Genomic DNA, 19,467 nt, shown 5'->3' with positions numbered 1-19,467 from the left:
GTGGAGAGGGAAGTGTTGCCTTCTAGCAAATTTGTTGAAAGGTTGGTGAATGTTGGAAAAAGGGCCAGTGTGTAAGGACCCATTTTGAGCATGTGCCAGGGAAAAATACAAGAAGGGCTCTTGCCTTTTTGGTCAGGCACCCATGGCTTTTGTGGGTTTTCCACAAGTAGCCTTAACCCTTTCATTACTGTATTTATTTTGAGATGCTCTGTGTTTCTTTCAATTAATTTTAAATATAACAAAGAATTTAGTAAAATAACTTAGTTATCATTAAGCTAGTGTTAGGAACATAAATTGTGACTAAGGTTTGGTGGAAGATTTTAATTCAAAACTTATGAAAACAAGACATTTGTCCTACAGAGCCAGAGGTGGTTACAGCCAGGTTGGTATCAAAAGGGTTAAAAATTATCATGGTGACTTTAACCCTTTTGTTAACATATTTCTGTTGAGATGTTCTGTGTTTCTTTCAATTAATTTTAAATATAACAAAGAATTTAGTAAAATAACTTGGTTATCATTCAGCTAGTGTTAGGAACATAAATTGTGACTAAGGTTTGGTGGAAGATTTTAATTCAAAACTTATGAAAACAAGACATTTGTACTACAGAGCCAGAAGTGGTTTCAGCTGGGTTGGTATCAAAAGGGTTAAGAATTGTTTCTCTATTATATATTTTAAATCACCTCCCTCTATTGGGAGTTTTACTTTGTTTCATTTTTATTGTTTTTTTAATATTTACACACTGTAAAACCCTTTGTATCGTCTTGTGTTGTCTTTTATGCTGTTCCATGTCATTTTATGTTTGTCTATATTAGCCCTTGTGGCCAATAAAAGAACGGATTCTTACATGTGTTTCTGTGAAGATTACTTAATCCTGACCCAGTGTACTTCTTAGTCCTTCATATCATCAGGGTTACAAACTCTAGGGTCCTATTAATTGACAAACTCCTTCCCCTAATTTTCTGAACTTGTGCCAGTATTATAAGCAATATTATAGGCGCAGGAGTGGCTGTGTGGTAAGTAGCTTGTTTACCAACCACATGGTTCCGGGTTCAGTCCCACTGCGTGGCATCTTGGGCAAGTGTCTTCTACTATAGCCCCGGGCCGACCAAAGCCTTGTGAGTGGATTTGGTAGACGGAAACTGAAAGCAGCCTGTCGTATATATGTAGATATATATATATATATGCGTGTGTGCATGTATGTTTGTGTGTCTGTGTTTGTCCCCCTAGCATTGCTTGACAACCGATGCTGGTGTGTTTATGTCCCTGTCACATAGCGGTTCAGCAAAAGAGACCGATAGAATAAGTACTGGGCTTACAAAAGAATAAGTCCCGGGGTCGAGTTGCTTGATTAAAGGCGGTGCTCCAGCATGGCCACAGTCAAATGACTGAAACAAGTAAAAAGAGTAAAAGAGAATTGTTCTTATTGCTGTTGTTGTTGTCTTTCAAGGTATTGTCCATCCTTTGAAGCAAAAATCATGAGATTTGGCCCCAAAAGCCACCCAGTATGGCTTGAACCTGAAGGTAAGTTATAATACATTGCTTAACGTTCAACACAAGACACCAAGGAGATAGTGTTAGTTGTAGGCTACCAAACCTGCCACACACACAGACAACTTCAGCTTTATATATATAGATTTGCTACGCACTACTTTCTATCCTTAATGATGAAACTTGGTAGATCCAATGTTGAACATACAGACACACACACAGATACACACACAGACACACAAGTTGAGTTTTATATATATAGATTTCTCAACGGGGATTTCAGGGGAGAGTTTCAAGGAGTCACTGGCGATGTATTGTGATGATCAAAAATCCGGCCTGCTAAAATTTGGTTAACCCCTTCGTTACTGTATATATTTTGAGATGCTCTGTGTTTCTTTCAATTACTTTAAATATAACAAAGAATTTAGTAAAATAACTTAGTTATCATTCAGCTAGTGTTAGGAACATAAATTGTGACTAAGGTTTGGTGGAAGATTTTAATTCAAAACTTATGAAAACAAGGCATTTGTGCTACAGAGCCAGAGGCGGTTTCAGCCGGGTTTGGTAATGAAAGGGTTAAAGTGATTCAAACTGCAGACTCAACGCAAAATGGTCACATTTAATTCAAAGCGTTAATAATGTTATGAAAACAATTGGTATGTGTTCACAAAGTCCAAACGATTAATACGAAAAAACCCTCCAGGCTACATCCCGAAAATTCATTTCTTTGCCGAATTTCTACAAGTTTTACGGCGATTCGTTTTTATATCTGATTTTTTATTTTTCATGCAATTTACGCATGCTGCACGCATGGTGAACACAGTTCACGTCAAACAGCTGACTGAGTAAAGTTCACTATTCAATGCATGGGATAAGGCCTAAACAAACACATTATCGATTTTTGCACTTTGCGAGATGAATTTCGGAACAGAAATAGCGCAGTTCAATTTTCATTCGCCTAAACTTTAAGTGACCCATTTTTGGTGATTCTACGATTTGTTGGCTAGGAGATGTGCCGGGAAGTTAAACACACAGACACACAAGTTGAGTTTTATATATATAGATATATAGATATAGATAGATATAGATATTTTTTCTTTTTTTTTTCTTGTTTCAGTCATTTTCACTCACTGCGGCCATGCTGTGAGCAACTGCCTTTAATCGAGCAACTCGACCCCGGGGACTTATTCTTTTGTAAGCCCAGTACTTATTCTCGGTCTCTTTTGCCGAACCGCTAAGTAACGGGGACATAAACACACTAGCATCGGTTGTCCAAACAATGCTAGGGGGACAAACACAGACACACAACACACACACATACATATATATATATATACATATATATGACGGGCTTCTTTCAGTTCTCGTCTAACCAAATCCACTCACAAACGCTTTGGTCGGCCCGAGGCTATGTAGAAGACACTTGCCAAGGTGTCACGCTGTGGGACTGAACCCGGAACCATGAGGTTGGTAAGCAAGCTACTTACCACACAGCCACTCCTGCGCCTATATATATATATATATTACATATATACGACGGGCTTCTTTCAGTTTCCGTCTACCAAATCCAGTCACAAGCTTTGGTCGGCCGAAGCTATAGTAGAAGAACACTTGCCCAAGGTGCCACGCAGTGGGACGAACCCGGAACCATTAGGTTGGTAAGCAAGCTACTTACCACACACCACTCCTGCGCCTATATATTATATATATATATACATATATACGACGGGCTTCTTTCAGTTTGTCTACCAAATCCATCACAATGCTTTGGTCGGCCCGAGGCATAGTAGAAGACACTTGCCCAAGGTGCCACGCTGTGGGACTGAACCGGAACCATGAGGTTGGTAAGCAAGCTACTTACCACCACAGCCGCCACTCCTGCGCCTATATATATACATATATAGACGGGCTTCTTCAGTTTCCGTCTACCAAATCCACTCACAAGGCTTTGGTCGGCCCGAGGCTATAGTAGAAGACACTTGCCCAAGGTGTCACGCAGTGGGACTGAACCCGGAACCATGTGGTTGGTAAGCAAGCTACTTACCACACAGCCACTCCTGTGCCTATTGATATATCTATTTATGCCAGGCTTCTTTCGGTTTCTGTCCAGCAAATTCATTCACAAGGCTTCTAATCCAAGGTACCACACTGTAGAACTGAACCCAAAACAATCTCATTACACAGCCAGCTTCTTAACCACACAGCTACACCTGAGTGTAATTAACATATAAATATTTCCAACGTTGTTTTAACCCTAAAACCCTTTCATATTCCATTTTCTTAAGCGTTTTTTTCCAATCTACCCCATTTATTGTTTATTAATTTTCTTTTTCTTCCCTTCCATTTCATTTATCGCAAAATGATTTTACATGGTTTTTTTTGGGGGGTTTTTTCCTTTTGTTTCTCTGTCTGTCTGTCTGTCTCTCTCTCTCTCTCTCTGACTCTCTCTCTCTCTCTCTCCCTTCTCTCATCCTGTCTGTTTCCCCAGGTTTAGACTCAGCCATTATTTACCCAAGCGGCATCTCCTGTACGATGCCAGAAATATTTCAACTAGAATTAGCACGTACTATACCCGGACTTGAAAACTGTGAGATTGTTCAAGCAGGTAAATATTCTTCTGTTTCATGGCCTTTCTCTGCATGTGTGTGTGTGTGTGTGTGTGTGTGGTAATGTTGGTGATTGTTGTGATGCCGGTGGTGAGGGTGGTGTTGGCGGTGGTGGTGGTGGTGGTGGTGGTGGTGGTTGGGGTGATTGTTGTGTTTGCAGCAGTGGTGGTGGTGGTGATGTTGGTGATTGTTGTGGTGGTAGTGGAGTGGTGGTGGTTGTCTTGTAAGTAGTACTAGCAGTGGTAGTGGTGAGTGTTGTTGTGGTGATTGTCGTTGTGGTGGTGGTGGTGATTGTTGCGGTGGTGGTGGTGGTGGCGTTGGTAATTGTTGTGGTGTCAGTGTGGTGGTGATGGTGGTGGTGGTTGTCTCATAAGTAGTACTGGTGGTGGGGTGGTGGTGGTGATTGTTGTGGTGGCAGTGGTGGTGGTGTGTTTGTGTTGTGGTGCAGGTAGTGGTTGTGGTAGAGCAGTGATGGGGGGGGGGTAATGATGGTTGTTGTTGTGTTGACTATAGTGTGGTGGTGGTGGGGTTTTGTCGTGCTGTCAAATTGGTGGTTGAGGTGGCGGTAACAGTGGACTTATGATGATGGTGGTAATGATGGTTGTGAAGGTGGGGTGTGAAGGTTTCAACACTGGGGTGGGGATATTAGGAGAAAGGGGGTCTGTGTTATAAGTGTTGTGTGTGTGTGTGTGTGTGTGTGTGTGTGTACATCCGTGTGTATGTTTATATGTGAATATGTAAAAGGGTTTCTATATATGTGTATCTCACGTATTTATCACTGAAGAAGGGAAAATTCTTATGAATTAACCCCGAAATTGGGACCAATACGGTAATAATGGATTTTTTAGAAATTTCTATCGGTTTGTTTCGAGACGCATAAATTATAATGAAAACAATAATAAATCTCTGAATGAGATATAAACAGTAACCGCTCGACAATGTAAGGGGGTATTCGCCATCTGAATGTGGCTAGCCACTGGGGGTGGGGGGTGTTACTGATGCTTTTAGCCCCAGGCGATCAACATCACCAGAAGGACTTTAGACACTATCTCAGTGTCCTTGTGTTGTTTGCAAGGGGCTAAAAGCATCAGTAACACCCCCCACCCCCAGTGGCTAGCCACATTCAGATGGCGAATACCCCCTTACGTTAAATTATAATGGTTAATTGACAATTTTTGCCTTTTTTTTCAGCATATTTGGCATTAGAATTTTTCTTTTGCCCTTATTTTGTAAATTATTTATAAATTTAACCTTTAAAGGTATTTTTTGATATGCTGGCCATTGATAAAATTTTTTTCCCGAAAAAATTTTTATCCTACATTAGTTATGTGTGTGTATATATATATATATAATTAATTAATAAGGGTGAGAGAATTAGATACTAATTTAATAGTATATTTATTCAACACCAAGTGGCCTAGTGCTACGAGAAACCTGGATTATTATAATATTTTATAACATATTACAATACTTTTACAAAACAATATAAGAGAGTGGTCAATATATTGCTCACTCTAGCACCAGTTAATCCAAAAGGTTTCAACCACGAAGATACATGTTTCCCATGAAAGCCAGTACGACTGTTAGCTCACCGGACCGGGCAAGTAAAAAATAACAAAAATACAGATTATTTTGGGACAATTGTTTCGCTATTAATGAATTAATGTAATATTACTTACAAAAAAATCCATCTGTAGCTCGTCAGCCAAGACTATCTGGATGAAATCCACTCAATCACACGCCAGATTTTTTACCATAACGATAAATACGCGTGTGGTTCAATTGATTACATCCGACGTTATAATTCAAATGCCCCAACCAACAGCGCGCCAAACTTTCACGGAAAACAAATACAGCATTTAGAAATAAATGCAGCATAATTATAATTAATTAATAGGGTGAGAGAATTAGATACTAATTAATAGTATATTTATTCAACACCAAGTGGCCTAGTGCTACGAGAAACCTGGATTATTATAATATTTTATAACATATTACAATACTTTTACAAAACAAATATAAGAGAGTGGTCAATATATTGCTCACTCTAGCACCAGTTAATCCAAAAGGTTTCAACCACGAAGATACATGTTTCCCATGAAAGCCAGTACGACTGTTAGCTCACACGGACAGGGCAAGTAAAAAAAACAATAATACAGATTATTTTGGGACAATTGTTTCGCTATTAATGAATTAAATGTAATATTACTTACAAAAAAATCCATCTGTAGCTCGTCAGCCAAGACTATCTGGATGAAATCCACTCAATCACACGCCAGATTTTACCATAACGATAAATACGCGTGTGGTTCAATTGATTACATCCGACGTTATAATTCAAATGCCCCAACCAACAGCGCGCCAAACTTTCACGGAAAACAAATACAGCATTTAGAAATAAATGCAGCATAATTATAATTAATTAATAAGGGTGAGAGAATTAGATACTAATTTAATAGTATATTTATTCAACACCAAGTGGCCTAGTGCTACGAGAAGAACCTGGATTATTATAATATTTTATAACATATTACAATACTTTTACAAAACAAATAAGAGAGTGGTCAATATATGCTCACATAGCACCAGTTAATCCAAAAGGTTTCAACACCACGAAGATACATGTTTCCCATGAAAGCCAGTACGACTGTTAGCTCACACGGACAGGGCAAGTAAAAAATAACAAAAATACAGATTATTTGGGACGACATTGTTTCGCTATTAATGAATTAAATGTAATATTACTTACAAAAAAATCCATCTGTAGCTCGTCAGCCAAGACTATCTGGATGAAATCCACTCAATCACACGCCAGATTTTACCATAACGATAAATACGCGTGTGGTTCAATTGATTACATCCGACGTTATAATTCAATGCCCCAACCAACAGCGCGCCAAACTTTCACGGAAAACAAATACAGCATTTAGAAATAAATGCAGCATAATTATAATTAATTAATAAGGGTGAGAGAATTAGATACTAATTTAATAGTATATTTATTCAACACCAAGTGGCCTAGTGCTACGAGAAACCTGGATTATTATAATATTTTATAACATATTACAATACTTTTACAAAACAAATATAAGAGAGTGGTCATATATTGCTCACTCTAGCACCAGTTAATCCAAAAGGTTTCAACCACGAAGATACATGTTTCCCATGAAAGCCAGTACGACTGTTAGCTCACACGGACAGGGCAAGTAAAAAATAACAAAAATACAGATTATTTTGGGACAATTGTTTCGCTATTAATGAATTAAATGTAATATTACTTACAAAAAAATCCATCTGTAGCTCGTCAGCCAAGACTATCTGGATGAAATCCACTCAATCACACGCCAGATTTTACCATAACGATAAATACGCGTGTGGTTCAATTGATTACATCCGACGTTATAATTCAAATGCCCCAACCAACAGCGCGCCAAACTTTCACACGGAAAACAAATACAGCATTTAGAAATAAATGCAGCATAATTATAATTAATTAATAAGGGTGAGAGAATTAGATACTAATTTAATAGTATATTTATTCAACACCAAGTGGCCTAGTGCTACGAGAAACCTGGATTATTATAATATTTTATAACATATTACAATACTTTTACAAAACAAATATAGAGAGTGGTCAATATTTGTTTTCCGTGAAAGTTTGGCGCGCTGTTGGTTGGGGCATTTGAATTTAACGTCGGATGTAATCAATTGAACCACACGCGTATTTATCGTTATGGTAAAATCTGGCGTGTGATTGAGTGGATTTCATCCAGATAGTCTGGCTGACGAGCTACAGATGGATTTTTTTGTAAGTAATATTACATTTAATTCATTAATAGCGAAACAATTGTCCCAAAATAATCTGTATTTTTGTTATTTTTTACTTGCCCCGTCCGTGTGAGCTAACAGTCGTACTGGCTTTCATGGGAACATGTATCTTCGTGGTTGAAACCTTTTGGATTAACTGGTGCTAGAGTGAGCAATATATTGACCACTCTCTTATATTTGTTTTGTAAAAGTATTGTAATATGTTATAATATTATAATAATCCAGGTTTCTCGTAGCACTAGGCCACTTGGTGTTGAATAAATATACTATTAAATTAGTATCTAATTCTCTCACCCTTATTAATTAATTATATTATGCTGCATTTATTTCTAAATGGTGTATTTGTTTTCCGTGAAAGTTTGGCGCGCTGTTGGTTGGGGCATTTGAATTATAACGTCGGATGTAATCAATTGAACCACACGCGTATTTATCGTTATGGTAAAATCTGGCGTGTGATTGAGTGGATTTCATCCAGATAGTCTTGGCTGACGAGCTACAGATGGATTTTTTGTAAGTAATATTACATTTAATTCATTAATAGCGAAACAATTGTCCCAAAATAATCTGTATTTTTGTTATTTTTTACTTGCCCTGTCCGTGTGAGCTAACAGTCGTACTGGCTTTCATGGGAAACATGTATCTTCGTGGTTGAAACCTTTTGGATTAACTGGTGCTAGAGTGAGCAATATATTGACCACTCTCTTATATTTGTTTTATATATATATATATATATATATATATATAGTGAAGGCGCATGGCTCAGTGGTTAGAGCGTCGAGCTTACGATCGTGAGGTTGTGAGCTCGAATCCCGGACCGGGCTGCGTGTTGTGTTCTTGAGCAAGGCACTTTATTTCACGTTGCTCCAGTTCACTCAGCTGTAGAAATGAGTTGCGACGTCACTGGTGCCAAGCTGTATCGACCTTTGTCTTTCCCTTGGATAACACTGGTGGTGTGGAGAGGGGAGGCCGGTATGCATGGGCGACTGCTGGCCTTCCATAAACAACCTTGCCCGGACTTGTGTCTAGAAGGGTAACTTTCTAGGTGCAATCCCATGGTCATTCATGACCGAAGGGGGTCTTTACCCCTTACCCTTTATATATATATATATATATATATTTCTTTACTGCCCTCAAGGGGCTAAACATAGAGGGGACAAACAAGGGCAGACAAAGGGATTAGGTCAATTACATCGACCCAGTGCGAAACTGGTACTTTATTTATCGACCCCGAGAGGATGAAAGGCAAAGTCGACCTCGGATATGTGTGTATATATATGTTTGTATATATGTGTGTGTGTGTGTATAGGTTTCTCTGTACTCAGATTGTGTATGTAGGTGAGATGTGTTTGTATGTATGTGTGTATGTAATACTGTGTGTGTGTGTGTGTAAGTGTGCCGGTGTGTGAGTGTGTGGGTTTATGTGTAGGTGTGTATGTGTGTGCATAGGTTTGTCTGAACATAGATTGTGTATGTGTGTTTGTTACAGTGTGTTTGTATGTGCGTATGTATGTATGTATAGGTGCAGGCATGGCTGTGGGTAAGAAGCTTGCTTACCAATCACATGGTTCCAGGTTCAGTCTCACTGCATGGTACCTTGGGCAAGTGTCTTCTAATATAGCCTCAAGCCGACCAAAGCCTTGTGAGTGGATTTGGTAGACGGAAACTGAAAGAATCCTGTTGTATGTATGTATATATTTTTTTTCATTTCATCTAGTTTCAGCTCAAAAGCTGTGGCCATGCTGGGGCACCGCCATTATTTCGGATTAAGTCGATTATATTGACCCCAGTGCATAACTGGTACTTATTTAATCTACCCCGAAAGGATGAAAGGCAAAGTCGACCTCTGCAGAATTTGAACTCAGAACGTAGCAGCAGACGAAATACTGCTAAGCATTTCGCCCGGCGTGCTAACAATTCTGCCAGCTCGCCTTATATATATATATATATATGTATGTATGTATGTATGTATATATATATATATATATATATATATAGTATGTATGTATATGTATATATATGTATGTATGTATATGTATATATATGTATGTATGTATGTGTATATATATGTATGTATGTATGTGTATATATATGTATGTATGTGTATATATATATATATGTATGTATGTATATATATGTATGTATGTATGTGTATATATATGTATGTATGTATGTGTATATATATGTATGTATGTATGTGTATATATATGTATGTATGTATATATATATATGTATGTGTGTGTCTTTAGCAGATCAGCAATAGAGACCAACAGAATAAGTCCTTGGGTCGATTCATTCGACTAAACAAAATTGCCCAAGGCGGTGCTCCAGCATGGCTGCAATCTAATGACTGAAACAAGTATAAGATAAAATATAATAAGATGAGAAATATTAAATTTCTAAATATCTCCCATAGAGATATGTACAGTGGTGGAGCGATAGAGCGATTGTATACTGTCAACTTAACGTGACAGTAAGGGAATTACACCACCGCTGTTTAGCCCTAGGAAGCATCGATGCTTCCTGTTGGCCTTGACACATTTCCTGTGTCCTTATATATTTACGAAGGGGAGACAAATACCCCCAACAGCTAGGCCTGCATCTAGAGACACGCATGTTTCAGGGTTTTTGCCCATCATCGGTCTAGAGTAGCAGAGGCCTGCTAGCTGAAGATATCTGTCTAGACTTCGTAAATATATATATATATATATTTTTTTTTACTTGTCTCAGTCATTTGACTGCGGCCATGATGGAGCACTGCCTTTAGTCGAGCAAATCGACCCCAGGACTTATTCTTTGCAAGACTAGTAATTATTCTATCGGATTCTTTTGCTGAACCGCTAAGTTACGGGGGACTTAAACACACAAGCATCGGTTGCCAAGCGATGTTGGGGGGACAAACACAGATACACAAACACACTCACACACATATATATATATGCATATACATATATACGACGGGCTTCTTTCAGTTTCCGTCTACCAAATCCACTCACAAGGCTTTGGTTGGCCTGAGGCTATAGCAGAAGACACTTGCCCAAGGTGCCACACAGTGGGACTGAACCTGGAGCCATGTGGTTGGTAAACAAGCTACTTACCACACAGCCACTCCTGTGCCTATATATATATATATATATACATATACACATATACATATATACGAAGGGCTTCTTTCAGTTTCTGTCTACCAAATCCACTCACAAGGCTTTGGTTGGCCTGAGGCTATAGCAGAAGACACTTGCCCAAGGTGCCACACAGTGGGACTGAACCTGGAGCCATGTGGTTGGTAAGCAAGCTACTTACCACACAGCCACTCCTTTATACAATTTCTAATAATATTTGATTATTAAAATACAGCAAGTTTTTGAGACAGAATTCTGGATTAAGCACCTATACAACCCCTCATAACTTGAAATGATATATTTCTAAATCTTTCAGAGAGATTTATGCAGTAGTAGCACAACTTAATGTGACAGTCCCATAAAAGGGAAGAATGCTACTGTTATTTAGCCCAAGGAAGCACTGTTTCCTGTTGGACTTGATACATTTCCTATGTCCTTATGTTTTCAAAGTGGAGACAAGCATCTCCACCCAGCAAAGCCAGCATCCAGAGACTAGTTTCAGAGTCATTGCTCATCATCAGTCTGGTGTAGCATGGCCTGCTAGCTGTCGATGCCTATCCGCCTTCGAGAATATATATATTTTAAGTGAAACAGGAAACGATGCACACAAACGTGAACACACACACACGCACATATACACACATATGCACATATGCACAAGCATGTACACATGCACACATAAACACACACACGTATGCACAAACAGACAAATGCACACACACACACAAACATGCACACCCATACAAACACACACACACACAAAGGCACACACATACACATAAACAGGTACACATATGCACAAACGCACACACACACACACAAACATGCACACCCATACGAACACACACATACACACACACACACACACACACAGAGGCACACACAAACACACACATACACAAACACACACACACACACAGAGGCACACACAAACATGTACACCCATACAAACACACATACACAAACACACAAACACAGAGGCACACACATAAACACGCACACGTATGCACACATATACAAACACACACATACACAAACACACACACACACACAGAGGCACACAGAGGCACACAGAAACACACACACACACACACACACACACGTATGCACACACACACACACACACACGTATGCACACACACACACGCTTCTGACGATTTTTGTCCAGACCAAACAATGGCTGCAACATCAATAACATCTTCAAACCCAAACACTTTGCTGCGATGCACACTGCGAATAATAATAAGTGCAGATGTGCATTAGCCGTGATGCTCTGAGTGCTTCCGTCTGCCTGTCTGTGCGTCTACTGCGGCCACCCAGAAGCTGCAGACTTGAAGCCAAGGAGGTAGCGCCTCCGTGGGGTCAATGTACCTGCTAGAAATAGCAACTGGATTTTTCGTGTTTTTGTTTATCTGACTGTCTAAATATAGCACATTGTATATACAGGCGCAGGAGTGGCTGTGTGGTAAGTAGCTTGCTAACCAACCACATGGTTCTGGGTTCAGTCCCACTTCGTGGCATCTTGGGCAAGTGTCTTCTGCTATAGCCCAGGGCCGACCAAAGCCTTGTGAGTGGATTTGGTAGACGGAAACTGAAAGAAGCCCGTCGTATATATGTACAATATATATGTATGTGTGTCTGTGTTTGTCCCCCTAGCATTGCTTGACAACCGATGCTGGTGTGTTTACGTCCCCATCACTTAGTTGTTCAGCAAAAGAGACTGATACAATAAGTACTGGGCTTACAAAGAATAAGTCCCGGGGTCGATTTGCTCGACTAAAGGCGGTGCTCCAGCATGGCCACATTCAAATGACTGAAACAAGTAAAAGAGTAAAGAGTATGGTCATGATTGGATTGTCTTCTGCTATTGGTGTGTTCAGTCAGGGTCGCCATGGGAATAAACAACACCACCACCAGTCTCTCTCTCGCATACATCGTATGCCCAACACTAACACGAACACCACCAACCACCACTACTTACACCATTACTAACTGCTGTGGCTATGAACAATAGATAAATATAGTCCAAGGTACACTTGTCCTGACCATGTGGCCAAGCGAGGCACAAATTTTTCTGCAGTGCTTTTCATTCGCAATTCCTCTTTTACTTGTTTCAGTCATTTGACTGTGGCCATGCTGGAGCACCGCCTTTAGTCGAGCAAATCGACCCCAGGACGTATTCTTTGTAAGCCTAGTACTTATTCTATCAGTTTCTTTTTGCCGAACCACTAAGTGACGGGGACGTAAACACACCAGTATCGGTTGTCAAACGGTGTTGGGACACACACACACACACACACACAAACACATACATGCACATATACATACATACGACGGGCTTCTTTCAGTTTCCATCTACCAAATCCACTCACAAGGCTTTGGTCAGCCCAAGGCTATAGTAGAAGACACTTGCCCAAGGTGCCACGCAGTGGGACTGAACCCGGAACCATGTGGTTGGTAAGCAAGCTACTTACTACAGAGCCACTCCTGTGCCCTCTTAAAATTTATTGGCAGGAGCTCCAGGAAACAGCAGTCACATCAACAAGTTCATCAATTGTTCGGTGGTGGTCCTCCAAAATCGGTTCATGAATTTTGGCAGCGTTTTCATTCATTTGGGAGGTTGCTGGTCTCCCTAAACAATGCTAGTCTTCAAGCGACAATCGACCATTCCTAAAGTTTGAAAACCACTTGAAAATTTGTGTTTCACTCATGGCAGCATCCTTGTAAGCTGTTTGAAGCATGACAACTGTTTCGGCTGTCGTTTTCTCCAGCAGAAAACAGAATTTCATGGAAGTAGGTTGTTCCTTCATTTCAGCCATTGCAAAACTCGGTGAACAGGGGAGAAGCACTGCAAAACAAAGACACACCAGATAGCAGTATGACATCAACCACCACTGTCGGTCGGTAGAAACTATGCCCCTGCATGTCTGTGGAGTACTGTGGAATACTCAGCCTGTTAATTTCATGAGCAAGACTGTTTTGTTGTTGTAATTTGCAGAACACCAGTACTTATTAAACATACATAGGCGCAGGAGTGGCTGTGTGGTAAGTAGCTTGCTTACAAACCACATGGTTCCGGGTTCAGTCCCACTGCATGGCACCTTGGGCAAGTGTCTTCTACTATAGCCTCGGGCCGACCAAAGCCTTGTGAGTGGATTTGGTAGATGGAAACTGAAAGAAGCCCGTCGTATATATGTGTATATATATATATATATATGTATGTATGTGTGTGTTTGTGTGTCTGTGTTTGTCCCTCTAGCATTGCTCGACAACCGATGCTGGTGTGTTTATGTCCCCGTCACTTAGTGGTTCGGCAAAAGAGACCGATAGAATAAGTACTGGGCTTACAAAGAATAAGTCCTGGGGTCGATTTGCTCGACTAAAGGCGGTGCTCCAGCATGGCCGCAGTCAAATGACTGAAACAAGTAAAAGAGTATACCACATGTTACTATAGCCCCAACTCTACCACCATCGCAGACCACTACCACCTGCACAAATACACATACAAACACCACCACTAATACTACTACAACTGGTACAATCCCACACTACTACAACCACTCATGCAGCCACCACAACACACACCACAAACACTACCATCACCATCAAATGCCACTAAACATTCTACTACAACCTACATACTACCAATACCACAGACTACTGTCACACATACCAGTATCACTACCATCACTAAACACTACCACCAAACCCACCACCACACACCCAACTACAGCCTATACGCTATCAACACATCACCACCACCATCAAACATAGTTCTACATTCCTAACACTACCACCACCACACACTAAACTACAGCCTATACATTATCAACCACCATGCACATCACCACCAGCATCACTAAATACCACCACCACCACCACCACAAGACACACTACCACACTTACACAGCATCATCACGAAACACTACCACCACCACCACAACCACCATAATTACCACACATCACCAAACACTTGAATGCAACCACCACAACCGCCACCTCTTCCTCCTCCTCCACTACCACTTCTACTACTACTACTACTACTACCACCACCACCACCACCTCCTCCTCCACCTCTACCACCACTGCCACCACCTCCTCCTCCACCACCTCCTCCACCACCACCTCCACCACTACATCCACCATCACCTCCACCATCACCACACCACCACCACCGCCATCGCCTCCCCTACACCTCTTCCACCATCACCTCCTCCTCAACCACCACCACATTCACCACCATCACCACCACCTCCCCTACACCTCTTCCACCACCTCCGCCATCACCACCACCTCCTCCTCCCCCACCCCCACCCCATCACCTTCACCTCACCACACTAGGCTGGGTGCCAGGTCCGTAATTACCTATATTCGTATCATTATTATTATTAGTAAGGAACAAGTAGAACCCCACAACACACTTAAATACACACATACAAAGATACACACACACACACACAGATACATACACACTCACGCACATGGACACACGCATACACACACAGAATAAACCTCACCCCCCACACACACATACACTATACCCTGCCATATGTACACACACGCATACATATAAACACATACAAAGTGAACCTCCACATCACACAAGCACACACAACACAAACTAAACTCCATTGCACACACACACACACACACACACACCACTATCACAGAGAAACACACATACATGCACAAGGACATACACGATCATCATCATTATCATCACCATCATCATCATCATCATCATCATCATCATCATCACCACCACCATCACCATCATCATCATCACCACCACCACCACCACCACCATCATCATCATCATCATCATCACCATCATCACCACCACCATCATCATCATCATCATCATCATCATCAAAGCAGCAATCTGGCAGAAGCATTAGCATACCAGACAAAATGCTTAGCAGCACGTCATCTGACCTTACGTTCTGAGTTCAAATTCTGCCAAGGTGGGCTTTGCCCTTCATCAGTTCAGGGTCGATAAATGAAGTACCTGTGAAACACTGTAATTGAACTAGTTCCCTCCTTACAAAATTTCAGGCTTTGTGCCGTCAACAGAAAGGATTATTATTATTATTATTATTGCCTTCACCTTAGCGAAGGTGGAGGTATTGTTTCAGTTATATTTGTTTGTTTGTCCATGGATAAGATATCTCAAGAACTGAAAAATGGATTCGGATGAAACTTTCAGAGATGTTAGGCCTTGTGACTGGCACAAACTGATTAGATTTTGGGATCAATCCGGTACTGGACTCGGATTCAGGATTATATTTCCAGTTTTTTTACTTAATTATTGAGAGCAGTCGGGTTCATTTTTAGTATTTCTTATTTGTGAGAGTTTATTTCAGATATTTTCATTTTAAAAATTATCCCTGGCTAATCGTTGAAATGACATTGATGTTGGCCTGGTGGAGGTTTGCACTCTCTGAGTGCTCTTCTTCTTCTTCTTCTTCTTATTATTATTATTATTATTATTATTATTATTAGTCAAGACGAAGAGTGCGATTCGATTATAAGATATTTTATTAGTCGAACGATATTTCAACAGTATGTCTGTCTTTGTCAAGTTCAAAATAAGAAGTGATAAAAATTCAGAAATTCAAATGTAAAGTATGAATGAGAGCAAGTAGCGTCCTCACGTTGATGGAATAATATCATCAGTTTTTAAGCCTTTAACAGGCGAAGAAGAATTACGTCAATCCTTTTTTTAAAATATTATCATCATCATCATTATTATTATTATTATTATTATGTTTTTTCCTTCTTTCTTCAAATTTTCTTCCATTTCTCGCCGAGTGTTTTCCATACACCTAGGGCAGAGAAGCTCATTGTATGAATTCCCAGATTACACACGCAAATGCACAGATAAAATAAGTATTTAAAAATTAATAAATAAATAAATTCATTGATGGATGTTATTTTCACAGTGATAATGCTCTTCTCAGTACATGAGCTGTTCCATTAATACGATTTTTTGCACTTCCTGTAGGGATGGTAAGCCTGGAATCATTTTCAAATAGGTTTCAGTACCTTTTTTTATCATTCCTAGAGATCCTACAATCACTGGTACTGTAGTCGCCTTGAGATGCCACATTTTTTCAATTTCTATTAGCAGGTCTTTATATTTACTTATTATTATTATTATTATTATTATTATTATTATTGAGTGAGAGAGCAGTGCATGCCATCAAAGTGATACTGGGGTAAAATATACGAAGCCCAATATACCCATCATGACTACCTGTCTGATAAGGGTGCACCAGGCACATGCATCACAACCAAATGTGCACGACATGGTGATCTCATATCAAGATAAACAGCACATTGCAGGTTGGGCCCAGTTAGAATTTTCTTCTGGTCAAGTAACCCATTCCGCTCAAAAGGTCCCTGAATAAGGGTTGTTTAAGGATGTTGAATGAAACACCCATGTTTCCAGAGGTGAATCATTCAAACCCCAAAGAATCCCTTTCAACACATGGCTATGATGCTCCCCCACTACTTCTGCTCATGATCAGAGATGCACATATCGTCAGCCACTAAGGGACATGCTCAACTGGTTACGGTCAAACAACTGACAAGCAAATCTGTGGTATTGAGCAGAATATTTGCTGTAGCCCATCTTTTATACCAAGACAAAACAATGTACATGATAACACTTCCAATCAGTTAAGATCAGAAGCCATGAGAGCCACTGCCTGGTACTGCATCAGGGCATTTATTATTATTATTTTATGATTATTATTATTATTATTATTATATTATTATTATATGATTATTATTACTATTATTATTATTTATTATTATTATTATTATTATTATTATTATGATTATTATTATTATTATGAGTATTATATTGAGTGAGAGAGCAGTGCATGCCATCAAAGTGACACTGGGGTAAATATACGAAGCCCAATATACCCATCATGACTACCCATCTGATAAAGGTACACCAGGCACATGCATCACAACCATATGTGCGTGACATGGTGATCTCATATCAAGATAAACAGCACATGACTTGCAGGTGGGGCCCAGTTAGAATTTTCTTCAGGTTGAGTAGCCCATCCCGCTCAAAAGGTCCCTGAATAAGGGTTGTTTAAGGATGTTGAAAGAACCACCCATGTTCCAGAGGTGAATTATTCAAACCCCAAAGAATACCTCTCAACACATGGCTATGATGCTCCCCCACTACTTCTGCTCGAGATCAGAGATGCACATATCGTCAGCCACTAAGGAACATGCTCAACTGGTTAAGGTCAAACAACTGACAAGCAAATCTGTGGTATTGAGCAGAATATTTGCTGTTAGCCCATCTTTTATACCAAGACCAAAAATGTATATTATTATTATTATTATTATTACGATTATTACTATTATTATTATTATTATTATTATTATTATTATTATTATGATTATTATTATTATTATTATTATGATTATGATTATTATTATTATTATTATTATTACGATTATTACTATTATTATTATTATTATTATTATTATTATGATTATTATTATGATTATGATTATGATTATTATTATTATTATTATTACAATTATTACTATTATTATTATTATTATTATTATTATTACGATTATTATTATATTATTATTATTATTATTATATTATTATTATTATGATTATTATTATTATTATTATTATGATTATTATTATTATTATTATGATTATTATTAATTATTATTATTATTACGATTATTATTATTATTATTATTATTATTATTATTATTACAATTATTACTATTATTATTATGATTATTATTATTATTATATTATTATTGAGTGAGAGAGCAGTTCATGCCATCAAAGTGACACTGGGTTAAATATACGAAGCCCAATATACCCATCATGACTACCGTCTGATAAAGGTACACCAGGCACATGCATCACAACCATATGTGCGCGACATGGTGATCTCATATCAAGATAAACAGCACATGACCTTGCAGGTGGGGCCCAGTTGAATTTTCTTCAGGTTGAGTAGCCCATCCCGCTCAAACGGTCCCCGAATAAGGGTTGTTTAAGGATGTTGAAAGAACCATCCATATTTCCAGAGGTGAACTATTCAAACCCCAAAGCATCCCTCTCAACACATGGCTATGATGCTCCCCCACTACTTCTGCTCGTGATCAGAGATGCACATATCATCAGCCACTAAGGGACATGCTCAACTGGTTGTCAAACAACTGTCAAACAACTGACAAGCAAATCTGTGGTATTGAGCAGAATATTTGCTGTAGCCCATCTTTTATACCAAGACAAAACAATGTACATGATAACACTTCCAATCAGTTAAGATCAGAAGCCATGAGAGCCACTGCCTGGTACTGCATCAGGGCATCTTTTATTATTTATTATTATTATTATTATTATGATTATATTATTATTATA

General features: G+C 39.2%; 1 protein-coding gene across 2 annotated transcripts in view; it reads left to right on the top strand.

The window, feature by feature from the left end:
- Positions 1-1,424: 1,424 nt before the first annotated feature.
- LOC115226215 (protein MTO1 homolog, mitochondrial) overlaps positions 1,425-19,467 on the top strand; it is a 34,341-nt gene continuing 16,298 nt past the window's right edge. For both annotated transcript variants that reach the window (XM_036514906.1, XM_029797238.2), the window contains exons 1-2: positions 1,425-1,522; positions 3,978-4,094. In XM_036514906.1, the coding sequence (XP_036370799.1) occupies positions 1,477-1,522; positions 3,978-4,094 (163 nt within the window). In that variant the 5' untranslated portion in view covers positions 1,425-1,476. The remainder of the gene's footprint in view (positions 1,523-3,977; positions 4,095-19,467) is intronic.

This window comes from Octopus sinensis, linkage group LG29, assembly GCF_006345805.1.
Source record: "Octopus sinensis linkage group LG29, ASM634580v1, whole genome shotgun sequence".
In the NCBI taxonomy this organism is placed as follows: Eukaryota; Metazoa; Mollusca; class Cephalopoda; order Octopoda; family Octopodidae; genus Octopus; species Octopus sinensis.
This window is presented reverse-complemented; position numbering and strand designations above follow the sequence as displayed.